General features: G+C 38.9%; 2 protein-coding genes and 2 pseudogenes across 2 annotated transcripts; 2 read left to right on the top strand and 2 right to left on the bottom strand.

Annotated features, from left to right (window-relative positions):
- Positions 1-518: 518 nt before the first annotated feature.
- On the top strand, positions 519-2,069 carry LOC110053438 (uncharacterized; annotated as a pseudogene).
- A 2,414-nt stretch (positions 2,070-4,483) lies between these two features.
- On the top strand, positions 4,484-5,975 carry LOC149095944 (uncharacterized; annotated as a pseudogene).
- Positions 5,976-8,534: 2,559 nt separating this feature from the next.
- On the bottom strand, positions 8,535-15,402 carry LOC149095943 (U6 snRNA-associated Sm-like protein LSm3). Its single transcript, XM_089281500.1, has 3 exons — positions 15,232-15,402; positions 9,547-9,642; positions 8,535-8,757 (listed from the first exon to the last, which is right to left on the bottom strand). Exons 1-3 carry the CDS (start codon positions 15,352-15,354, stop codon positions 8,674-8,676), a joined length of 303 nt encoding a protein of 100 aa, XP_089137626.1. The 5' UTR covers positions 15,355-15,402; the 3' UTR covers positions 8,535-8,673.
- A 1,762-nt stretch (positions 15,403-17,164) lies between these two features.
- LOC149095942 (28S rRNA (cytosine-C(5))-methyltransferase-like) lies at positions 17,165-27,111 on the bottom strand. Its single transcript, XM_089281499.1, has 11 exons — positions 26,898-27,111; positions 26,252-26,310; positions 25,892-26,081; positions 23,214-23,338; positions 22,006-22,134; positions 21,513-21,628; positions 20,749-20,857; positions 19,993-20,121; positions 19,129-19,236; positions 18,627-18,735; positions 17,165-17,613 (listed from the first exon to the last, which is right to left on the bottom strand). The coding sequence occupies exons 1-11, from the start codon at positions 27,094-27,096 to the stop codon at positions 17,204-17,206; spliced, it is 1,683 nt and encodes a 560-aa protein (XP_089137625.1). The 5' UTR covers positions 27,097-27,111; the 3' UTR covers positions 17,165-17,203.
- Positions 27,112-27,119: the final 8 nt, after the last annotated feature.

Here is a 27,119-nt window from a genome sequence, read left to right as displayed (position 1 = left end):
AATCGAAATTGGTGAAGCCCCTGACATCCCGTCTACGAATTGCTTATTTTAAATTTACTTATATTTTTAAATTTTTGAGAGTTGTCTCATACAAAACCTATTTGATGCACATGTTTCTGAAAGAGAACTTAAGCGAGAGAAACTAGCCGATTTCAGTATGAACCATCAGCTGCAGCCATAATGTAGAAATAAACAAATGTAAGCCAGGCTAATTAGCTACTGATAAACTCAATACACACTTTAAACTTTGGACAAAAAAACTCAACGTTTTACCAACTGGCAAGATATTCACCGTCACGTTTCTAAAGAGAGTACCTCCGACGTCACTCCAGTTGTAACAATCGACAGGTAGATTGAAAAACCACATTAAGCCATAAGCGACCGTATTTTCCACTCGGTTGAGCAATTGTCAAGACCGACGGTGTTGGACAAAAAACAGTAACACAGAACCAAACCAGAACCGAGCAGTCAAGGAACTAATTCTCTGCAATCATCCATTTTAACGAGGTGTATCAATCATGACGGTAAAGAATACAGAGTCACTCGCCAATTCCTCCAACGAAACCAGGTCAGTGTTTTACTGCCCGGAGTCGCCACAATTCATCTGGGACTTACATCACATAACTTCTTTTAAGGTTATTGTTGCCATCACGAGCATTGCTTGTCCCGTCACCATTCTGTTAAACCTCTTGGTGATAATAGCAGTAAAGACGAGAAGAGAATTGAAAAAGAATTCAATCATCCTACTGTCTGGCATGGCCTTAACGGATCTTTTGGTGGGTGTTATATCTATGCCACTGTCTATCACGTTAGACACGTTAGTTATCCAGAAAGTTTTAGATGTGGATATTATCTGTATGATAGATTTCATAAGTGTCTCTGTATTACATATCGGTTGTTGGGCGTCTTTTTGTCATTTAATACTAATTGCTTGGGAGAGGTATGTGGCGATAGCAAAATGGATGGAATACAAGGCTATTGCTACAAGAGGTCGTCTAAACAAGTACACAAGAGTTGCCTGGCTGTTGGCATTACTAATAGTTGTTCCAGTAGTTATGATGGAAGCTGCTAGCGTCCCTTACGAATTTATATTAGTCGTAGACGTCATTTTGAGCATTTTCTGGTTTGTCTGCTTATCGCTGATAGCATACTTTTACGTCAAGGTCTATCTCGCAGTACGAAAATGGAACCGAACGCGAATCCCCCCAGTAAATGTTCTGGTCAAAGGGAAGCTTGAAAGCAAGGTTGCTTACACGACTTTCTGGCTGGCGGTTTTCTTTGCAGTGTCGGGTTTTCCAACCCTTGTTGTTTATCTCTTTCGGGGAGTTTTGCCTTTTTTCCGCCAGGTTTCCACTGTACGATGGGCAGAAACAATATTTCAGTTAAACTCTCTGTTCAACCCACTATTGTACTGGTATAGAAGCCGCCGCTTAAGGAAAGCTGCATTGGAGCTGTCAAGGTGCAGAAACAGGCCAGCAGCTCGCACTGCTCGCCATATTAGGCAACGTCGCTATTCCGTGGCATCGCTAGATGTTAAAAAGCTTGAAAGCGAGGAAAGAGGTGCCCGATTATTAAGGTCGGAGTCTCTCGGTGCTATGATGTGTTTAGACACCTTTCGGCAGAGGCGGAATGAGGCAGTGAAGGAAAGACCCATGTCTGCTCCATCGAGGGTAGCAAGCGACGAGATATTCACACAACCGCGCAACCAAGTAATTGTAACAGTTCAGATTGAAAATGCCCCAAGACGAAAGAGTATTCAGCGTAAAACGGAATTACCGAAAAACAACATGGAGCTTGGAAGATCTCGGCGTCATATCGGTGATAAAATTGTGCGATCGGTTTCACTGAATGGAAACTCTTCCATCTCACTAACTAAAAATCATCATAAAGTGACACCCAGGAATGTCCAGAGATCCAAATCAGTGCCAATCATATCAAGAAATTTCATCGAACCGGAGGACGCTCGTGTTGAGGAGTTGACCAATTAAAATGAACTTCCGTATAATTGTTATGAGGAAACGAAACTATAATCAACTGAAATTAGTGGATTGTGAAAATTTTTTAAAATCTTCTTTAGGAACAAAACACATAAAACATGCTGTGTTTGGTCAGAGAAATAAGCCCGCGTTAAAATTAACCGCGAGAGGTAACAGTTTTCAAAACTATGTTGTGATTCGTAAATAGTCGCATAAAGCCGTAATTCAGTCGTAATAAATATTTGGAGCAAAAAATTCAATCATAACTTTATTTTCCTTGCAATAATGAACTTAACAGTAGCTTGTCACTGTTTTGGGGTAATTTCAAAATCTATCAGAAGTCTATCATGAGTCATTACAAAGGCAATTGTCAAATATAAAACATTTTTTAGCACAGTTGCTACTAATCTCGCAATCTAATTGGCTAATTTGCCGTTGTCGATAAAAGTCTAGACAACGCTGCTCTCGTCAGTGTGTCACGCAATGCCTTTTTCACCTCGCGCTCTGAAAAAAATACTTACTTTGACGTTGATATTGTGGCAAAAACAAAACGAAATGTGGTTTAGCGTGGTCTGTACCCTTATTGACAACGATACGCGTCATCACAGTGGTCAAAATTTGTTGTGGACTCACTTGCGCCTAGTGAGTCCGCAACATTGAAAGTTTGACCACTCTGATGACGCGTATCGTTGTCGATAAGAGTACAGACCACGCTAAACCACATTCGATTTTTTAATTCGATCGTGTTTTGATGGAATCGTATTTTTAATCCTAAAGGAAGAACTCGCGTTTTCATTTTGAAGATCTCAATGAGTATTTCGCGAATTTTCTTGAATGGAGCAAAAAGTACTACTATTTTTATGATATACCCCGTTGTTTCATCGCAGGAATTGCAAATGGTTTTAACCAATCACAACGAGAACAGTATCGTAAGTAATATCACTGAACAGCACGTTAATCGTTTTGGCATATACGCTGATCGCTTCATGAAAGGCTCGCCTAGGGACCACCAACGTGGGGCAGGTTGTGTTAGAATGAAATAAAGATAGAAAATTAATTCGTAGAACTAGACGTTTCAAAATGTCAGTAGGCATGGTGGGTGATCCTTCAAGAAATTTGACCAAAACGCTCCAGTACTCCAACAAAGGAGCTTCCAATTGACAAGTGGGCGCACTGGAATAGAGACATACAGCTTGCTGTATTAATTGTCCCATTTCGGGACTTAAAGTTTTGTGTGTATACCCATGTATGAGCGGATAACTTTTATTAATAAGATGAACGAACCACCGTTGAGAGAACGCCTACCACATCATTGTCTGCGAAACGAAAAACTGGAATAGTAAAATTGAAAGAAAATATTTGCGTTTTATTCTATTTCTATTAACTAATGGGGAGATTTACCACCATTTTTAGACAACGAGTTCGCTCGACAAATTTCCTGTTAATTTTCTCTGTCAATGGACGATATACTGCGGTTAATTGCTTCGGTTTGTTCTTAAGCCACAATTTCAAATGATAGGAAAAGGATGCTTTTTGAAGAGGGGAAATTGGCCACTTCACTTGAAAATCTCGTGTCAATGACGTGTGAATCTCAGTGATCATATGAGGAAACTGAAGCTACAAATAAAAATTAATTTTGGATAATTCTTGGTGTAATTTAAATAGCTGTTTTTTGATCATTTTTTCATTTTTCAGTTATAAATTGAAAAATTTCAAGAGGTATTTAACTTTAAAATGTTCTTAAAAACGGAAAAAGAAAAAGTCTATGTAATTTAATGTTGTGTGTCTTTGTTGTGAAAAAAAACTGATATTCCAGTTTCTTCGACAGCAAATGACTCTATATATACTTTACTGCTATAACTTTTTATGGGATTTTCATAATGTTATGTTGAATTTATGAATTAACATGATGATCAATAAATACTCGAAGAGAAACGCAAAGAGTGCTGCGACCGTGGGCAAAAAGTAGAGAAAATCGAAATTGGTGGAGTCTCTGGCATTTCGCCGGCCTACCAATTGCTTATTTTAATCCACTGTTCTCTTTGCAGTCAAATGCGTTTGTTGAGAATTTTCTCATACGAAACCTTTTGGACCATATGTTGGTGAAAGAATCCTTTAGCGAGGGAACTTAACCGATTACGGTGAAACTTATCAGCTGCAGTCATTATATACAAATAAAAAGAGTAAGCCAGGCGAATAAACTACTATAATACACACTATAAACTTTGAACAAAGGAAAATTTATAAAAATTATATTCATCATTATGGAAAGGAAGTCTTCACTGATTGAAACCTCTGATGTCACTCCTGTTGTAACACTCGACATGTAGATTGAAAAACATATAGGCGACCGTATTTTCCACTCGGTCGAGCGGAGTTTTGCAAGTGACACAGAACCAAACCAGAACCGAGCAGTCATAAAACTAATTCTCTGCAATCATCCATTTCTTTAAAATGGATGATTTATGATTAATCGAAGCACCTCGTTAAAACGAGGTGCTTCGATCATGACAGTAAAGAATACAGAATCACTCGCCAATTCCTCCAACGAATCCAGGTCAGTGTTTTACTGCCCGGAGTCACCACAATTCATCTGGGACTTCTTTTAAGATTATTGTTGCCATCACGACCATTGCTTGTCCCGTTACCACTCTGTTAAACCTCTTGGTGATAATAACAGTGAAGACGAGGAGAGAATTGAAAAAGAATTCAAACATTCTGCTGTCTAGCGTGGCCTTAGCTGATCTTTTGGTGGGCGCTGTATATATGCCACTGTCTATCATGTTTGACACGTTAGTCATCCAAAGAGTTTTAGCTGCGGATTTTATCTGTATAATGTATTTCGTAAATGCCTCTGTAATGTATACTATTTGTGGTGCGTCATTTTTTCATTTGCTCCTAATTGCTTGGGAGAGGTATGTAGCGATAGCGAAATGGATGGAGTACAAGACTATGGTTACAAGAGGCCGTGTAAACAAGTACACAAGAGTTGCATGGCTGTCGGCAGCGATAATGGTTGTTCCTGTGGTTATCATGGTTAGCGTTCGTTATGAAATCTTGCTAATCATAAACATCATTTTGAGCATTTTCTGGTTTGTCTGCTTATCTCTCATAGCATTTTTTATGTCAAGGCTTATCTCGCGTAGCGAAAATGGCACCGAACGGGAATCTGCTCAGTAAATGTTTTGGTCAAAGGGAAGCTTGAAAGCAAGGTTGGTTACACGACTTTCTCGTTAACCGTTTTCGTTCGTGTCTCGTGTGTTCCGAGCGTCGTCGTTCTTATTTGTCACAGAGTTTTACCTTTTTTCCGCCAAATTTCTACTATGCGATGGGCAGAAACAATACTTCAGTTAAACTCTCTGTTCAACCCACTATTGTACTGGTATAGAAAACGCCGCTTGAGGATAGCTACATTGGAGCTGTTATGCTGCAGAAACAGGCCACCAGCTCGCACTGCGCGTCACATTAGGCAACGTCGCTATTCCGTGGCATCGCTAGATGTTGAAAAACTTTAAGGCGAGCAAACAGGCGCTCGATTATTGAGGTCAGAATTTCTCGGTGCTATGATGCGTTTAGACACGTTTCGGCAGAGGCGGAATGAGGCAGTGAAGGAAAGACCCATGTCAGCTCCATCAAGGATAGGAAGCGACGACAACAGCGCAACTAACTAACTGTAACAGTTCAGATCGAAAATGCCCCAGGAGGAAAGAGTATTCAGCGAAAAACTGAATTAACGACGAAAAACACTATTGAGTTTAGAAGATCTCGGCATCAGGTCGGTTGCAAAATTGTGCGATCAAGTTCACGGAATAAAAACTCTTTCGTGTACATGTCACTAACTAAATGCATTAAAATGCGACACAGAGGAATGCCCCGATATCCAAAGTGCCAACAATATTTAAAACAAACTTACATGAACCAAAGGACAGAATAAGTGTTGTTGAGTTGACCAATGAGAAAGAACTTTCGTATAATCGTTACCAGGAAACAAAACTATAATGAGTTAATTACAATTAGTACAAGCTAAAATAAAATGTTTCCAATTCCCTTCGAACGGATGATCAGCACATTAAATGAAATTTACCACTAAAAGTAATTATGTGTATGCTTTGACTTGCCTTTGCAGACTTACTAGAACCGACCAATGACTGTTGACAAACTTTTCACAAGTCTTACAGCTAGTGTGTTCGTCTCCGGATCGAGCGGTCCGTGTTTGAACCCTGGCTGGGGACATTGTGTTGTGTTCTTGGGCAAGACACTTTACTCTCACAGTACCTCTCTCCACCCAGGTGTATAAATGCGTACCAGCGAATTTAATGTTGCGGGTAACCCTGTGATGGATTAGCATCCCATCCAGGGAGGAGAAGAAATACTACTAGTCACTTCATGCTGGAGAAACCGGGATAAGCTCCGGCCTGGTGGGCCATACCATCACAGCTAAACTGATCAATCACTTTCAACGGGACCAGACTTAAACACTATCGACTTACAAACTCTGTTCACCTAACTCTGAAGATGCATGACTTCCGCTCAGCTGAGGTTGTCGTAATGCCAGTCACCAACAACGGTTCTTTTCAGAACTAATCACACTATGCAAACCATTTCATTTGCATTGGTAATTAATACCCTGGGGATTATGCAAATGACAGTATCGGAGAGAATTTACTCGTGTTCCACCCCATCACTCTAGCTACTCGAGACCGCGAAAGCGAAGAGGTTGGCCGCCCACCCAACGAGTAAGTAGGGCTTGATCTAGTTGTCCACTTCCATTTTCGCCTGGTCTTAGGTTTGTCCCAGGCCAGAACGATTCCCCATAACTTACTACCATGTCACTGATAACAATACCCAGGGTAGAATATTACACTATTTTTAGACTAATGCTCCACTTCAACGACGGGGGTGCTCGTCGGAAATTTTGAAAAGAATCCCAAGAGGTACTAAGATCCTACTTTGTGGGCGTGGCTTGATACTTTTCTTTTCACTCCTTAGAGGTACCAATTCTGAAACAACGCATTAACTGACACTTGACAAGTTTTAATAGCAATAATGGTGATTGCTTTGAATACCTTCAACTCGCAAAGTTGGTTATCAAATAGCTCCTGCCATATTACTTTAGGTTCAGTACCCTAACCGATTCCACAAAAGCTCCCGCTGGGGACTTTTTGAGGCTGGACACCTCAATTGTTGGTTTTCACATGACGTCACTAAAATTCGAACTACAAAACTATTGATCTTCCTGAGATTTTACTTAAATGATGTATAAGAGCAGCTGGAATCTAATATTCATACAAATTTTCGCTCCGAATGGGTTATTGGTTTTGTGGTACACTGCGCTTGAATTTCTAAGCTTTTGCGTGACGCGGCATTTACATGACTGCCAAGAGAGCTGTCATGATGGTTAAAAAAGTGACTTATTTCGGGGAACTTGACTATCTGAACAGTTCATGTCTTAGAAAAAGTATTATTTTAATGTTTTAGATTTCCTCGAGGGATAAATTTACGCTTTTGTAGCAAAACTCAGTGACAGATGTTTCTGCTGGTTTCCGGCCGCCATGTTGGTGCCCACACGGATGGGCACCAGCATGGCGTCTCCATACAAATCTCTATAAATTTGGGTAAAAAATTTCTCCGCATATCTCGCATAAGAAAAATTGCTGTGACCAGAGTTTTGGCGAGAGTCTTTGTATATTTACCTCTTTTCATTTCCCAGATTCTGGACTTTATCTATTGACCGGTTTTGATTTTTATTTTGATCTATTTTGAATTGCGTGACACTGAAAACCAGCAATAGGTACCAAAACCGATTTTCAACCGGCCCAAAACGTACTCAGAGTATCCTCGACCTTTTTTATGGGAGTCCCTTCGGGCTTAAACATCCCAAGTGAGACCAAAATTTCGTAATCTACGGTTGAACTTCCTTGCTCGCCTTTAGTCACGCTGTGAGCAGTCTATTTTTTGCTCGCAAATCCGTGGGGAAGAACGCCACACAAGTTCAAGCGGTCGTGAGCGTGTGAGCGTGATATGCGAAACTGCACGTCACGCTCACAGTCACGCTCCCACGCTCACTTGTTTTGTGTTCTTCCCCACGGATTTTCGAGGAAAAGAGAGCCTGCTCGTAGTCTGGGCATACGCCTAATTTGCGCAGCGCGAAAGGGTGTCAACAAGAAAGGGCACAACTTCTGTGTATCCTTTATTTGTCAACAATACTGCACCATGAGGCGTATTATAATTTGTACCAGAAAAAATACATGATAATTGCCGGTTTTCACGTGATGTCATCATTTTTCAAAATTAAAAATTACAAATCCCTCTGAAGTTTTAGGTTCATCAAATATAAGAACCTCTAAGAACTTGACATTTTATGCCGTTTAAGCCCGACAGGGTTCCTCACTTTGTTATAGAGGATGTTCGAATTTCCAAAGTTTATGAGTTGCGTGGCATTAAAATGGCGGCCCGAGAAGGTTCTCGCGTAGGCGAAGAGGCCATGATTTCCTTTCTTTAAAATTAATGAATTTATTAATGAGTTTGAGGAAAATTGATGTATCTCAAATCTGTAAATTCTTGCTTTCGCAAACTTCTTTTATTTCAGTTTTTTCTTTGAAAAGAAAAAGTGAGTATCAAAAAACAATAAATACAGCTTTTCCTAATAACAGCTTGTTTACTTCCACCTTTGCTGATTAATATGTCGTTGACTATTTTAAAGTCCAACTCGTAATGGCGGTGAGACTAAGATGACACCATCTCCTCTTACAAACAGCATTGGTATGCTTCTCTTGGTGGTCTGTTGACAAACAAGTGGAACACAGTGTAGTAAATAGATGTTTCTCTCTACGTATCATAATAATCTACACATACATGTAACTTGCTCGCAGAAGAGAGACAACACTGTTTCCTGTAACTGTCTCCATAGCAAACAAAAGAAGGAAACATTTGCTGAAGTTGATCTGATTCTGCTACAAACTACTACGCCGGCATTATACCTGTAGCGACGGAGGCACGATGTCCTCATGGCTAGTGCACTCGTAGGTCTGGGTTCGAGCCCTAGGGCCCGTTTCTTTAAAGTCCCGGAAACTTTTCCGGCCTGCAAAGCCATTTTTAGTTCATCTGTATCTAAAAACAGTGAGGTGTGTATGCCTGAAATTTCTTGTATGAAGAGAACCTCTGTTCATATTAAGAATACGTGTTTGAGATTTTGCTTTGGCTTTCCGGGTGCGAAAACGTTTCGGGACCTTCGAGAAACGGGGCCCTGGTAAGGGACATCACATATGTTGTGTTCTTGAGCAGGTCACTTTACTCTCACAGTGCCTCTCTCCACCCAGGTGTATAATGCTGGGAGGTAACCCTGCGATGGACTGACATCGCATTCAGACATCCAGGGAGGAGTAGAAATACTTCTAGTCACTTTGTGCAACTGAAACCAGACATAAGTGCCGGCCTGATGGGCCACCTGGCTCATGTGCAGACTTTACCTTTATGCCTAATTCCCAGATAGACTATTGTGCTAAAAATTAGACCCTTGTCCAGAATGATGACAGTGCAGCTGTAAATGTTTTTACTGTGTGTACCTTACCTTGAAAAGTTCTTCAAAAGTTTCTTCGTCTATTTCAACAGTTGTAATCGTCTCCTCAACCTCACTCAAGATCATGTTGAGATGTTGATCAAAGGCCTGAAAATACATATTAAAAGTCCAAACGATTCAACAATGCTGGTAAATTAACACAACTTTTGTTATCAAGCACACGGCTCATACCAGGCATGGCCCATGGGGGTGCATTGAAGTTTACTTTTAATTGTAATTTTAGCTTTTCATCCTTTTTATTTCGTTCTTAATCTTGTCAGGCGCATTTGAACATTTTATGAAATTTGCGCATTATAAATATTATTATTATTATTATTATTATTATTATTATTATTATTATTATTATTATTATTATTATTATTATTATAGTGAATGGGGGAGGGGAGGGCACAAAGACCTTTTTGGGAGTTTGAAATTTGAGATTTAAGGACTTTTTGGGTTAGAAATTCAGCTGTGACTTTTTATGGATGGACGATTTTAGTAAGGACGTTTTCTCTCATTTTTGTTGCAGACTATTTTGTCAGTTTCTTTTATGATTCATTAATTTTTGCTCCCCACTCCCCACTGCAGTCTACCGTAAGTTTGTAACACATGCATGACGAATAATCAAAGCAAAGCATAGCATTAGGGCTTTTCAGCCACAATGTAAAAAATAGTCATAAATAAATTACTTTAAAATTGTATAAAAATCAGTCGATAAAAGTGCCGTTTTTTGTCACTGACTTGTATTTTTAGAGCAAGACGTTTCGGCTAACTCTTAAGCCTTCATCAGTTGAAAAACCGCTTGATGTTACGTGCGATTTAAAAACTTTTTAAAACTGAAACGTTGCGCGTGCTGTATGTGCGTAACTCGAGAGAATTTTAAGTGCGTGCTAAGCACTTGTAGACTTCAGGGATGACTATCTGATCATTCCCAGCGTTCGGGTCTTTTACAGACATCCAAGCTTCTAGAAAAAGTCGCTGATGGTAATGTGCCTCATGTCCGACGACTTCTACATTTTCAAAATCCATGTGATGATGACATTCATGAACATGGCACGCAAGTTTGGAGTTATGACCGAACATCAAGACAGCCTTTTTGTGCTCGGAAACCCGCGTCTTCAGTGATCTTTCGGTCTGGCCATAGTATCATAGTATACAAAATCGCACTGACCGCAATTGATTCTGTACACTACTCTTGATGATGGACGGTCGGTTTCATCCTGCTGTTTCAGTTTCGGCACTTTTATCGACTATGTCATTAAGTATAAAAGTCAACATGGACATAAAAATAGAATAAAATAAATAAAAATATTTTTTTATGAAATTGGAATTAAAAAAATTAAATAAATAAAAAAAATATTAAAGCTCCTAGAATAGTTTCATTGAATTCTTTTTAAAATTATTTAACGAGGTAACATCTCTAGTGGATTTTGGAATCTCGTTCCACGCCTTGGCTCCACGAAAGGTGAAGGATTGTTTTTCTGTGGCGAGGTGATATTTGATACTAAAGGTGAAAGCAAAACTTGTCTGGAACTCTCTTGTTACAGTATGTGATTGGTTTTTTTGGACTTTTATTGTGTCTGGTTTAACATGTTAGAACCTTTCTTGGGTTTAACAATTTGTCCTCATTTGCAGCTCCCCATTCATATTGTTATAACTCTGTTTTACACTCTGTCAGTGTAAAACGCAGACTGTGGACTGCAGATTAGGGGTAAAATGCAGCTGCGGACTAAAGACTTTTTAAGAATATACCGTGTTATTTCCATTATCGAGTGCTAACCATACCGGTAAATAGTGGTGTAACGATTAACCAAATTCTCAATTTATCGCGATTATTACCGTTATATTCACAATCCTTTTATTCCACGTCTCGATTTTGGTTCGATTTTTTGCATACCTTTCCCAGGGTGCCCTCAGTGAGTAATTATATTGTGAAATCGGAATCCAGAACTCTTAAAAATGTGCGGATTGACGAGCAAAGACATTGGCAGTTTGTGCGCCATTTTGTGTTGCTTGGTAAAAATGTTGCCCTTCTACAACCCCTTGAGAATTTCCAAATAAGGCAAACCATGTGCAACACTCTTATTGTCACATTCTCAAACATGGTGACGAATGACCAAGTGATTGTGAATCCATCTGCATCTTTTAGATCCGCTGCATAATGGAATTGCACCCCTAACCATAAACATGCTAATCACAGTGAAAGTCTGCATTCCGGTTAGCCTGAATATCACTGAGGTTAGCCTGAATATCACTCAGGTTAGCCTAAATAACATTCTGGTTAGCCTGTTTATGGTTACAGCTGTAGCTCTCAATGATGGAAATTGTAACATGATTCAATCTTCAGTCTGTAGTCTACATTTCACCCCCGTTGCAGTCTGCAGTCTGCAGTCCACAGTCCGCAGTCCACACACTTCATTTTACACTGACCGCACATTAAATAAAAAAAAGGTTTCTACTGTCAAGAATATATTTAAAGTAAAGCGAACTCATATTGAATAAGCTGTACTAGCTCAAGGGCCCATTAACCAATTCATGGTGGTGAAATTTCACTTCCGGTTACTTATGTCAGCCTGAGTGCGGAAAATTTATTAAACAATTCAACAACTTGCAAATTTGGTTACATTTTAGATGTTTCTTCTTTGTGCTGCAAAGTAAAAAGTACAAGCAAAAACAAACCAAGAGAAAAACAGAAAAAATGTGCAAAAGAAAAGGAAACATCATCTCTGTGTGGCTTTTGTGTGCTTCGTTCAATCTTATCAAGCCGCTGGTAGTGTGAACTGTATACGAGCTGATAGGGTAACTACCAATAGATATCGCGGGCACTTCCGGTTTCTTTAATTGCTAATAAAAGGAAATGCAGTTTTTCATTAAATCCAGCTTTTTTCAACAAGTTACGATTTAAGCCATTGTTGGAAACATAGCTTCTATGCATTCCTTAAAGGTAAATCATACTTTTTCAGAAAATTACGAAATTTTTAACATTTTGAAATTCTCTCAAATTTGGTCTTTTAGGAATGAAACAAAATCTATGCATAGTGTAATAAAGGTTAAAGTTAAAATATTAAATCAGTAAAAAAAATCCTGACAAAGTAATATGCTTGGGAGCATTAACCTTTTTTTTTTCTGAACTAGTCACATGACCATGGATGTGGCTCAATGATGTCATCACTGGTGTTACTGACCATGAAAAAGTTACAAAAACATGAAATGACTCTGAACTATGTGTACACGTAACTAAAAATGACAACGTTACATGATAATAAATTTTCCTTAACAACGGCTTAAAAAGATCAGTTAATGGGCTCTTAAATAAGCTTTCACTGATGGGGTGTACCCACTAATAAATTGGAATCCTGATTTTTCAAACCTTCAAGAAAAAAGGGTGAAATTACAGTATTTCACAGAGGGGAGGGCAACGCCTTTTGGCTCAAAGGATCAGGAGTTTTGGAAAATTGAGTATAAGCAAATTGGGATGCCAAGTGCTGTAATTTTACCTCAGGAAATTTTGAGTGTTCTAGGTGATCCTGATCCTTCTCAGTCTTTTAACAGTCTGACTGTGTAAAATGTTATCTCAGGGTTCCACCATGGGCGGCCATCACAATGGAACGCCATTAACATGGTCACCGTTGGGTCATGAGAATTCAGATTTATCATAATTAATGGGGTGGCCGTATAAATGTAGTTGGGCAAAATTTCGTGTCTAAACAACTGCTCTTTAATAAGCATCTGGAATGCAGACTGATGTAATGTTTTGAAAAATTGAAACTACAATCAGTACAAACAATATTACCAAAGGAGAGATGAACATAACTGGTTTGAGTGGTCATATAAAGGGGGTAATATCAGAAAGGATTATACACGCTGTGATTTCAGAATGCAGCCGTTGGTTGTATTAACCAGGTGGTTGCATTAACAGGGTTTTCTTATAAGAAAATGTATGGGCATTTTGCCAGGACAAAAAACAGTGGCAGTAATAACGAGGAGACCGTATTAACAGAGTGACTGTAATGCAGCGTTCCACTGTACTACCAAAACTACAAACATTGCAAATGTGTTACAATACATGCACAGTAAGTAGAAATGGTCTTCCTGTCCATTGCAAGTCTGCATAGACATTTTTGAGAAGAAGTAGCTGAGATGCACATCAACAAGATTCCTGTGGTAGAATTGAATAGTCAACCAAAAAATGGTTTCAACAGTTTAGAAACTGTATAGTTGCCCATGTCAAAATGGTGCAATAAGACACAAATGATCAAGTGTAAATGGAGTTATCTTCTATTTGCAGTTCAGCATAGACAAAAACTGTTGTTGTTCAAATGTTGTTGTTTACAGTGGTCAATGCACTTAGCTACACCTAGCTAGTTCACAGGCATGCCACTTTAAATGAAGGAAACAAATATATCAACTAAATGTAATAGTCTTAAAAATCCCAACCGGCAGAAGACAGACCAGTTGGCTATTTACAAGCATGACCGAGGAGTTGAACTAGGGTCTACCGAGAAACAACTCCAGCTAAGTGGTCAGAGCGGGATATGAACCCGTGACCTCCAGATTTCAAGTCCGGCACCCTAACCACTCGGCCACGCTGCCTCCAAAGTCAAAGTGTAGTTGCCAATGTAAAAACAACAAAGTTAAGTCTCAAATGGTTAAGCCTAATGCGAAATGGTTTAGAACAATACCAACTGGTCTGGCATACTGTGTCTTTATTACACCATTTTGCCATGGGCAACTACAACTACATAAGCTTGTATCATCATCAGTCCTTATTGCACCATAGGACACATATATGGGTTATTAACCAAGCTTGTTCAATCAAGATGGCTGAACATTGGCCTAGTTTATGTTTGCACGTTGCATGTCTCGTCCCTCTGATTGATTATATGAAAAAAAGAGCATCATTTTCTTGTGGGCCACAGGGGGTAATCCCTAGCAGGCAAGATAGTGTCATCTTGCCTGCTCGTGTAGCCAATCACAGTGCAGGATTCAGTTCATCTTGTCCACTAACAGAGTTAGGTCTAATAACTACATTTATGCGATTTCTTAACTGTCTAAATCATTTATTGGTGGAGTATTCCTTTACACTGTAGACAACCAGTTCAACTGCATTTCAACTCTACATCTTTTTGATATTATCTTTACCAAATTACAAAGGACAAGTAGACCATTTCTACTTATTCTAAACCGTTTGCATTGTTAGCGCATACGACACGCCATGCAAGTGTAATTGAGGGAGCTTTGAGAAAACTTCCTTCCGGAATCAATTGCCACTCGTCTTTCTATTTAGATGAGCTCGAGATTTCTACTCTATGTGACGATAGGTGATTGTGTTCCACTGTGTTCGGAAATTGGATGCATTAAAAAAAAAATCACACATTCTTTCTTAGTTAAAGTTGCCATTTTCGTTACCGTACACATGCACACGTGCATATTTCGATTTCAGTCAATTTGATTCAACTGGATTCCGATCGACAATAACTTAAGTTAAATCATACTTTGACATCACTGATAATCTGATGTAAACACGAAATGGTCTATTTTCAATGCAAATGCATATTCCATGACCAGAAAACTGTTTGCAGGGTTAAGCGAGTCCGTATCTCAACGTTTATGCTGAGTTTATGCAGGTTTATGGACTTTACGGTGAGCATATCTGACAACAAAATTAAATCAACAATGCACAAAATAACTCACATGCAGTTTTCCTCTGAGTTCTCTATCGTTTCGTAGCTTCACGTAAATTCTCTCATCCAGACTAAGACGAATAAGATCGAGTGGTTCTTCCACTGTGTTAGCTGGCCCTTCATCTTCCGCCATTTTGTTTCCGAGAAAGCGACAATCTTATTCCCAGGGTCCGCTCTCTCCCTCGAGAAAGTAGAGAGGACTCTGGGAATGAGGTTGGAAAAGCAAGATAAAGTAACCCTGGGGGTAGAGAAGATCACATGCACCATTGACAATAGCCCTTTTTACGGTTACCATTGCTCTTTAATCTTTAATATCTTTAATAAGTATACTCCTGAAAACAGTGGAACTATACTAGGAGTTGAAAATAACATATTAAAAGCACGTAAGCTCATTTGCATTGCAATAAAATCTAGCATGTATGTGAGGCAATTTCGGGCTACTTTGTAGTTTTAGCCCGAAATTGCCTTGCATCCACGTTGGATTACATCCTGATTACACTGTAATCCAAATTAAAAATGAAAATTAAAAATTTTAAAACCGTGAAAAGGGCTATTGATTACTAACACCACCTACCCCCTCCCCTAAAAAAAGAAAGTAGTAATTGAAAAATATGTGGACGTATAAATGAACTAGTAAATAAACTTCATAATAAAAAAACTGTGATAAAATAGAAAATTTTAAAGCCATTTAATTTTTGGTTTCAAATCGCTTAACGTCATTATCAAGTCAACCGAGTGAATAAAATGGGTTAGAATTTAACCATAAACTAGGAATTCCTTAGAAACACGAATTCAAAGAAAATTTTCGCTCAAAATCACTAAAAAAGATGTCTAAAATTTATAATACAATAAAAATTGACACGTAAATGTCGAGTAAAAAGTCTGGCACGAGTCTTTCTTTGTATATAACACAGACTTAATTAATTTATTACCTTAACTCCATACTTACAAAAAATAGTGGTCGTTTAGCCTCCAAGTCGATTAGCCCCTAGCCGGCTAGCCCCCAACTAGAAGTAGCCGGTTAGTTCCCAACCAGAAGTCGAAAACACTGTCTATTTCTCGTTCTTCAAGGGTAAATATGGAGGTTAATGGACTTCTGGTTAGGGGCTAACGGGCTCGGGGCTAACGGGCTCGGGGCTAATGGGCTAGGGGCTAATCTACTTGGGGGCTGAACGACCGGTAATCGTTGGTGCAAAGCCCCGTCCACACTACCCCGGACAGTTTGAAAGCGGCCTTTTTACTCTAAAAACGCATCAAATGTTTTCCGTCCACACTACGACGGAGAAATTTGAAAACGCAAAAATCACCGGCCATTTTGGATGGAAATCACGCGATTATCTTGATGTTTCAAAAAGCTCCGTTTTCAAAATGCTTTTCGTCCACACTAAAACTTAAAAGCTGGCGTTTACAAATTCTTTCGGTTTGAAGACCGTTTTCGAAAGCTCCATTTTCGTGACGGATCAGAGGAGACGGTAGGCTTAACCGTAGTTTCAAATTTCTCCGGCGTAGTATGTACAATCTGTACGGGCTGAGTGTGCACCCAACATAATCTGCCTCGCATTAAATGTTTTCCGTCCACACAACGCCGGAGAAATTTGAAAACGCAACGATCACCGGCCGTTTTGGATGGAAATCACCTAATTATCTCAGGTGTTTCAAAAAGCTCCGTTTTCAAAATGTTTTTCGTCCACACTAAAACGTAAAGCAGGCGTTTACAAATTCCCCCGGTTTGAACAGCGTTTTCGAAAAGCTCCGTTTTCGTCACAGATTAGAGAAGACGGTAGGCCTAACCTTAGTTTCAAATTTCTCCGGCGTAGTGTGATTGTACGGTCTGTACGGGGCCTAAATAACGGGTTGTGTACCAGACATTATCTGCATCGCACAGATAACATTGAAGTTATAAACCACACATTGATTGCTAACCGGAGCAAATAACCCCAAAATTCTGTGTCCCTAGTCTTTAATAAACATTTCGTGAATTATCAAGAGCAAACAGAAACTTTTTTCCTCTTTTTCCGGTTCTTTTTCTTTTTAACATTATTCAATCCTAGATTGCCTCTTGAAGTCCCAGGTTGATTTTCTCCCTGGATTTTCAAATCGTTCGGTTTCTTGTTCCGTTTACGACGTTTCTTCTTCGGCGATATATTATTGCCAGAACTTTCCATTAACTGTGCCAATGGCAACGACGATTCCTCGTTTCTCGCTTTGTTTGTTAATTGTGATGACAGTTCTTGAGCTGTGTCTTCATTTGGAGTTTTTCTCTTCCGCTTGTGTGACACATCATTGCATTCCATGGGTATCTGTTCCGTCTCGCTATCCTTTCTCACAAAGAGTGCCACAAAAAACCCATTGGTGTAATCCTCGTCTGGCGAGGCACGAATACACTTCTCCGCTGTGGAAAGTACAAGGAAAATATATTACATTAAAATTCCAGGCACCCCGATCGACTAACTAATCATTCATGAATGAACCAGACAGCAGTCCGTTTAAAAGTACGTTAGTCCGTTGTCTGTCCGTGGGTCAGTCAAGACACTCGGTCATTCTCTCAATCAGTCAGTCAGTCAGTCAGTTTATCGGTCCGTGAGTCAGTCAGTGCGTTAGTCAGTCAGTCTGTTAGCCAGTCAGTCGAAAGTCAAGTCAGTCAGTTAGTCATTCAGTTAGCCAGTGAGTCAGTCAGTCCGTCGGTCGGTCAGTCCGTCGGTCAGTCAGTCAGTCAGTCAGTCAGTCAGTCAGTTAAATAGCCAGCCAGCCAGTCGGTCGGAAAGTCAGTCAATCAGTCAGTCAGTTAGTTAGTCAGTCAGTTAGTCAGTCAGTCAGTCAGGTTAATTAGTTGAAAAGTTGTCAAAACAAGTCAGTCATGTCAAACTTCAACAACAACAACAACAACAACAACAACAACAACTTTATTGTTGGTCAACATCGACCTCCTAAAATCTGAAAGCTGCAATTATGCGCATAATTTTCTACTCTCGTTACAGAGCTATTCTTTTATCCCATTAATAGATAAACCTACAAGAATTTACGGAAATTCTGCTACCCTAATTGATAACATACTTGTAAATAATACAACCAATCTCTTATCCTGTGGTAATATAATTTCAGATATCAGTGATCATTTTTCGCAGTTCTGTGTAATGTCAAATAACCTAATGAAAAGGAGTGTTAACGGATTTAAAAAAAGTCCGTGATTTTTCGCACTTTTCGGAAGTTAAATTTTTAGCGGAGGTCTCAAATGTTAACTGGAATGAAATAATTTCTCTACCAAATGTGAACACCGATAAATTGTTTTCAGACATCAAAGCAAGGTTGCTGGGGGCAAAGCAAAACAAAACTTCGCAAGAATACGAACACTAAGCTTCCTTTTGAACTTAATGTCTACGTCGCTTTAACAGTTTCGAAACTCACCTCCTGGAAAGACAACCAACCCTCTGTGTGTCCAGGAGGGTAGAGCATGTCCCAGTGCATATCTGTCGCCGTTCGCTTTCAAAGCCGCCTGAACCACGTCTTCGTTTTCCTTCAGTAGCAAACAAAAACAGAACACCTTCCACACTTTATTTCAATCTTATTTTCAATTCTAACCTTAATTTTGAGCACAAGCAGGCCTGTTTTAACAGATCATAGGGAGTGAAGGATTTCACATTTCTCACGCGAGTTCCCAAGCCCATGTTTATCGCGCACGGAGTCGGTGCCACTCGCGCGTGGAAAGTGTGTGGCTCGCGCGTAACTCGTGCTCTGCAGTGAATCCCTCATGCTTCATACAGAGAGAGTAGCTACATGTATACTACCAGCAGTCTTGCAATTTCGTGGCTATGCAGACCAAAGAATGACGAGCAAGCGCAAATTTGTTACAAACACACTTCTTATAAGTTGAGTGTTCTTTTCGTTACATAAATATCAGTATAAATACCTGTTGATGAGTGGAGCATGTTGAATACACAACTCTCTTTACGAAGGGAAAGGACAAGGCGTGGTTTAATACTGACAACTGAAACTTGGCAAGTGATTCAAGTCTTTGCTGCAGGAAGAGAAAATAGACAATCTGCATTTACAGCGCAAATAAAAGAGAAATTCGTCAAATTATGGCAGGAGGAAAGTTAATTGTCCGTACAAAAGTTAGCTAGATAAATAACTATACTATTAGAAGTGGTACCCAGTTCTTCTGAGGCTAATGTTACATGTACCACGTGCGTTGCGTGAATATTTTTGCAGAGGATGAAAATGCCTGTAACAATGTTTGGGCTGATACACTCCCTTACCCTTCATGACCAATTGAAAATAGATTACTACTACAGCCAATATTCCAATCTAGTCTTCTCTGTAGAAGACCACAGTGTAGTTTGACTAGTCAAGATTCTGGCCAAAATGTGCTTCATTACCGATTTTCATGGCACCAGCATTGCATTTTGAATAGGCCATTTCTGAGTTGTTTTTAGCGTCTGTGTCTTCGTGCGAAACCATTCATATGAAAATGTGTTCCCCTACAGGTTTATTTTCATGCAAATCAAACTCATTTTGATGTGAAAGGTTTTGCACAAGAACTGGTTTTGAAACAGAGGCACAAGGTAACTCGAAAATGGCCTATTGTCTTACACTTATATACATTGTATAGCCAGAACACCCACACAGAAAGGGCATTACTGAGAACCTGATAAAAAGAGTCAGACAATATCTTGGATAAAACTTGTCAAGAGGTTTAGCTTAATAGATTACTGTAGGTTTACCCCACACTAAAGAGGTGCAGTTTGAAAGTCCATTGGTGACTAACATGTACCTCTTTCTTACATTCATCTTCTGTGTCATCAATTAAGTTGTCCATTCTACTAACAATGCCTGATCCACTGCACGAAGGATCTAACACGATGTATTGCACTTGGCTGTATTTCTCATCAGATCGCTCAACCTAAAACACAGAAAAAGAGAAGATCAATTGTCTCCCGCTTAAGTTTGTTTTCTCTTCTTTTTCTGTTGCAAATCCAGTAGCTCATCAGGTTAGCTATGTGATGTGAGACTAGTCAATCACAGGTTACAACTCCCCTCCCCACCACCACATCTCTCCCATCTTTTGAACATCAAGGGCCTGGAGACCAACATTTATCAATATACAACTGTAACAATTACAACAAAGATTCCGCCAGATACTTGGCATCTTTTGGCTGGATGTCATCATGAACGAGGAACTACGGGCAAGAACAGGACAAGAAGATGTAGCAACCACGACAAAACAAAGGAAGTGGAAATGGATTGGCCATGCCTTGAGAAAGCAAAGACATAACATCACCAGAATGGCCATGAAGTGAAATCCTCAGGGTTACAGCAAAATGGGAAGACCAAAGCTATCATGGAGATGCACAGAGACAAAACAGCTGGACAGCATTGGGAAGACACCAGGTGAGGCTGAACTGATTGCAAAAGAACAGAGTCTGGTAGTATGCTAAGGTGGAAGCCCTATGCCTCAGGAAGGGCAAAGAGGATCAAGTACTGACAGTTAAACTGTACTGCACACTACACCATGATTTAAGACACTTACCTCTAAAAAACTGCAGTTCGTTATTGCAACACACTCCACACCAGCTACCCTCATAAGCCTTTGCATTACCCTCAACCTTTTACTATCAGGGTCAAATGCAAATATCTTCCTGCAAAAAAAATTTCACAGTATTATTAACCATTCCCAGATTTCACTTTTCAAGGTATTCAAAGGCCAGAAGCCCACGATGGACAAACACTGGGGAGTTTCTTCCACAGACATGCCATACTAAACAGTGCCAAATGAAAGTACTGCTCAGAAGCTTTCAAAAGAAATATCACAGATTTAGTAAAGGATTTCATCCATGTCTACTAAAACACCACTCAATAACTTTCACTTGAATGGTCACACACTTGGGTTTTATCCACAGACTTATGGTGTAAAAGTTAGAACCACATTGTACAGCATAATAAACAGTGCCACATGGAAGTTACAACTAACTCACTTTCACTTCTTTATATAATAAATGGTCATACACTAGGGTTTCATCCACAGAATTAAAAGTTAGAACCACCTTTTACAGCATAATAAACAGTATCACATGAAAGTACTGCTCAATAACTTTTTGGCATTTAGATGGTTGCACACTACATGTAGGGTTTAATTGCACACATAAAAAGGTTTCACATGCTTGTATTTTGTCCAGCTTCTAATGGTTAAGTCTTGCATATAGCAAGCTAATTTCCAGTACCAGATTGAATTGATTATGATTTCACTGTACCCATTACAAGTAGCAGGATTTTCAAATGTTTATGAAATTATACCCGTTATTGTTCATTAAGCTTGCCACATGACCAGTTTTGTTTCCTGGAGCAGCACAAGCATCAATCACATGAGATCCAGGAGGTGCCGCTAGGACATGTGCAGGGAGGCAACTGGCCTAAACACATAATAAAAATATGCAAGACTTTCATTAAATTAAAATCATGGCAAGTGTCCACGACTTGGACAAACTAGTTCTATAGGATCTCAGCGAGCTTCTAGCTGTCACAATTTCACAATTAATGTACATTGTACATTATTGCCAAGGTCCTGCTATGATTTGAGATCTTAAAGTGCTTGCTGTTTCTAAGATGTAAAAAATCTCAGCAACTAAAAACATATTTCTATTGTCATTTCATGGTGCAAATACTTCTAACAATCTTGCCGAGATTTGTCAAGAACATGGCAAAAAAAAAAAAAAAATTGCAAAGATGCACAACATTAAAATGCAAGCAGTTAACATTAAAAGACATTTTTCTCACAAGGGACATGTACCTTGTCCTGGAGAAGGATACAGCCACTGACATATAGAGGATGGTTATGCAGATCTGTTCCAGCACGGAATACCAAGACATCTGATAGATGCTTATCACACATAAATTCCTTGTTGGAAGAATTCTTGCTCTGGAAACAAAAACGGCAATTACAGTTATTACAATAATTATATACATAAGATTGTACATACATTTTTTTGAAATTTGACATTAAGACAGCAGAATTTCCACTCTTCAACCAGTATTCAAGAGTCACAAAATCTGTGAAGATCTCACGATGCGTGAACCAAAACCACCTCCAATTAATCAACAATGCGTAGTGTACAATAACCAATGTGATCTGTGCGATGCACAGTGTGTCGGGTATACAAGCCGGCATTTGCACCAACGTATTGATGAACACAGGTTCTCCGCAATCGGAAAGCATTTAAAGAACGATCGCGGCCTTTATAACATCGACGACCTTGCTGATAATTTTTCCATCCTAAGGAAATGCAATGGAAAACTGGATTGTTTGATTTATGAAATGCTGTTTATTAGAAAGAAGAAACCTAGCCTGAACACGCAATTGGATTCTATCCACGTGAAACTATTTGTTTAAACAAATATGCTAATGAACAATCACACCTCTCACCGCATATATAACACTGTTGAACCGTTATTTTCTTGTCACTTGATAATGATATCATGACGACATCGAAACGCTGTGTAAAATTTCTATCTATTTCTAGAAAAATCAAGAAACATGATTGTCTCAGTTGGGGTACAAGGCATGGTACCCTAATGCCTAGTGCACCACACCCTAAGAGGTTGTAGAGGGTAAATTTTTCAAGTTCATCATTTGCAATCCATCTTAATCTTTTCCATCCTTAACCATCCTTGTTCCTTTATGGTTTATTATTATCTCTTTGGTGTTTTTCTATCTTAAGTAGTAAACTGCTATTTTCAGATTTCCTTCAATTTCAAGGTAATGCTGTGACCAACCTCCTAGTAAAACTTTGTGAAAAGGGCTGTTGTCTGTGACTGATATCAAGTAATGTTCAAATGTTTCAAGTTTATTTGAGGAAGGAGAAAAACCAGGTAAGAACCAACTATAAGTATATTACCCACATGACTCCTGGCCTCAATCAGACCTGGGATGTTCTGTAAGGAGGGACCGGAGGCTGCCCTGTTTCAAATGGAGACAGTCATATCAATTGAAATGTTTACCTTTGTGACAAATGAAGCAATGTTTTGTGGTTCAACTAGCTGATAGCCACTTTCTTTGAAATCCTGAATGACATCCTCCAGTGATGTCTTTATTCTGTTGATTCTGACATAACGAGGAATAGAACCTAATACAGAACAAAACATAGTTTAATACAGCAGAGAACTTGTGCCCCAGAATACACATGTTGGATATAGTGAAAACATTAGAAGCTGACATATCATACACATGATATGGGTGCACATGCAGACTTCCCAGGAGACTTAAGAACATTGACAACATGCAAACTGAGTTGTGGATTTAGCAGAGTTAAAATAGTCAGTGGAAGTAGAGCTTTGAAAACAACAACAACAACAACAACACACTTTATTGAAAAAATAGAAAAACTCTTACATGTACATATACATGTGTAGTTACAGAAAAAGATAATTGAAACAGAAAATCAGGTAAATTCACCCAGAATAATTGAGCTGAGTAAAATAAAATACATTAGACAGTGAATCTAAATTTGCTGGATGTAAAATCAACGCTTAAAAGCAAAAAGGTTCAGTGTAAAAATGGAGTGGTGCGTTTGTCCATGGATACAATGGGGCAGCTTTGTGACAGGATAAACTGCGAACATTTGATGTGAATTTGAGAGTATACAACCCTGTAGTACATGTACGTACATGTACATGTACATGTACATGTAGTATCCAACTTTAGATTATTAATCAGTGAAAACTGTGCAAGACAGGTATAGCACTTCAAGTGCATATGGTATGAAAACTCTGGAAACAAAAACAGTGAAATACTGTAAGCCTGGCAAAAAATATGTGTGTTTACTATAGATAAATTATTAACATAAAGAGAAATTAATATTTGTGTGATTTTAAAGACATTAACAGAATTTTATTGCTGGCCTTTTGATACATGTAATATTTTTAAAATAAAATTTGAAAGGTCTGAGGATGTCTTCAGAAATGACTAGAAGCCTTTGGCACAACCTGGGAATCTTCAGAGGTCTAAAGTGAGTCTTTGGAAAACCTTAGCATGATTTTCTCTCAGAAGAACAAACATCAATCAAGAATACTTGCAGTCAAGAGAGGTCAAAGGGTGAAAGAGTTCATCCCCATACAGCCCTTATTCCAAAGTATTCCCACTGGTTCCCAGTTCTTCTGGGGATAATGTTAGGTACCATGTCAGCTGGGCATCGTGTTGATGTTTTCAATTCATGGAAAATTACAATGCGCATGAAGCTGCCTGGGCTGTCCATGTGAACAAAAGTTGTGTCACAATTAACAGGGCATCTGACAGAATGTGGTGGTGTGGATTGGCATAATTCCCTGACATCTGCATCTTCCGCATAATCAGAGCTTTTTCCGCATAGAACAGAAAAATTGTTCCATGATATTATTAGTGATAAAGGAGCTGTGTTCCAATCCCACAAGCACAAAGAGAAGAAGAGATTGATTATTTTGAAGTGCATTTTTTTCCTGAAACAGCCACAAAAACTCTCCATTTCATTCGTGACCATAAACTAAACTACAGCCATTCCACAAATGCAGCAATGAACTTTGCATGCAAAATGAACTAAAATGCTATGGAAAAACTGTGTAAATGAAGAAATACTTGTCAACAAATACCATAAAAAGATCAAGCGTATGTCAAAGTTGGCAAAAATGATGAACATTCTATTAAGAGCTTAAATTGCTGGTAAGGTTTTGAAGTCCTTTTCGTTTCACTGTTGTTCAGTACATTGGAAAGGCTTTATTATCAATTTTGTTAACTGTTGAAATTTCTGCTTAATCCAGTGTGTTTTCCGCATAATAGACACATTTTTCCCCATTTTCCCCCCACCGAAAATTTGCGCATAATTTGTTAGTTTTTTCCTAGCCTGCGAACACAGACATATTTCCAGCTGTCGCTTGTCTCCACCGAAAAATAACATCTGTGAACCCGAGCCAGGAAACGATTTCTGTGATGTAGGAATTTTAAACCTATCACAGTTTAGCTCAAGTAGCCCAAGAACTACTGCACGAGCTATTTGCTGAGAGGAGCACTCGAGTTTCATCCTATCATGGAATCTGATTGGCCAAGGAGAAACAAAAGTCATTACGTCACAGAAATCATTTCCTGGCTGGGGTTCGCAGACATTATTTTCGGCGGAGACAAGTGACTGCCGGAAATACATCTGTGTTTGCAGGCTAGTTTTTTCCACACCCTGTCAGATTTCTGAAATGAGAAGTGAACTAAAAGTAACTTAAGAGAGATTACCATGGAAATACAATATAAGCCTTGGACCTATAGGACTGTAACACACAAGAAAATTTGGAATTTGTTTACATGTAATATTTATTTCAAGTTCATGCAAAAGGTTAATATGCATTAAAATAAATAGACCAATATAGAGGAATCATTTTTATTATATTGGCTCGGTGAGAATTTTAGTCTAGCTAGTAATGTGGTCTGTTTGGGGGAAAAACTCTCTTATTATATACATGTAATTTATAAGTACCCTTCATCCTTGGTAAGCTCACTTTCTCCTGTTCAAAACACTTAGATGTAGCATTTGTGACTTTCCCTTAACTCCATGATCTACATTAAGTATTCAGACTGTTCAGAACATTCTGAATCACTGAGGCACTCATCACAAACAGCATTACTAAAAGGGCCACTACTTATCTTTTGTCACTCATACCTGCCTTGAGAGCAGCCTTTGGTAGCAGATCCTCATTGCGATGAACCTTAGCTCTAACTTTCAAACGTGCTAAACATGACTGCAAAGCTGCTTTGTTCCTAGAGATGCACTGCTTCAGTTCTCCACCACATTGAACTCCTTGGCCAAACAGAAAATCATAAACTAGCACTAGGGCATAGCTATGCTTGAGCTACATAAACAAGAAGGCATTTTAAAATTATTACAACAGTCTAGAAAGTCTTAAGTGCAGATCGTTCTTAAAATTAATAGTCTCAACATTCGTTAGTATAGATCAATCTTAAAATTAATTGATTACATGATGTACACATTCAACCTTTACATCCTCTTTATAATCATTACCTTTTTCTCAAGCTTTAAAAGTCTCGTTTGTTGGAAGATATCTTCCAGAATTCCTCTGTCTAAAGAATAACACAAATAAGAAAATCAATCAATCTGTCATCTGACCTATGAGACGTTGTCATCCTAGATACTTCAATTTACAGTACAGAGATCTGAGAGACATGCACCCCAGTTTCCGTAGCATGAAGTTACCAGAAGTATTGCAGCCTAAACAGTCAGGGTACTTCTTGGAAATATGACTTCTTGCAAGTCCATAGCATATAATTTTCTTTCTTTCTATTGCATTTGTTACTCTGTTTCAAACTGATGGTTACTAAGAGTCATGTGCATGCATTACTCAAGTTTTATACATGTAGAATGTGTGATTTTTTTGTGAAGAGCAACATTGTTATATCATCAGGGCTCATAAAAAGTACCACGCGGTCGTCCGGGTCAAGTACAGTAGATTTTCCTGGCGAGGCAAGCAAATTTTCATTCTCACTTACCCGATGGGCAAGGGATCAGTCAAGTCGTCTCATACTAAACTAATAAAAGAGCAAACTAAGACTTGCCCAGGGCAAGCAAAATTTGAGAACTTCTTGTCCAAAGAGCAATCTGCAATTCAAGTTTGTTTCGAGCCCTGATCATAAGATTGTCACACACTTACATTTCAGCGTTTCACATACAAGGGCGTAAAGTTTCTTCTTATTAGGAAAACGATTATTGATGACCAACGATTTAGCTGTCCCTTGTTTCTTTATCACTTTTTCGACAATTTGCGCTGCGCTCGAGTAAAGTGCCGCCATTTTGTAAATATGTAATATATTAGTACTTAGTCTTCTTAGCTCTCTCGGCAAGACGCACATAAAGGCCTGGTTTCATAGACACC

This window comes from Orbicella faveolata, unplaced genomic scaffold, assembly GCF_042242905.1.
Source record: "Orbicella faveolata isolate gen_17 unplaced genomic scaffold, um_ofav_v1 contig_48, whole genome shotgun sequence".
Classification (NCBI taxonomy): Eukaryota; Metazoa; Cnidaria; class Anthozoa; order Scleractinia; family Merulinidae; genus Orbicella; species Orbicella faveolata.
This window is presented reverse-complemented; position numbering and strand designations above follow the sequence as displayed.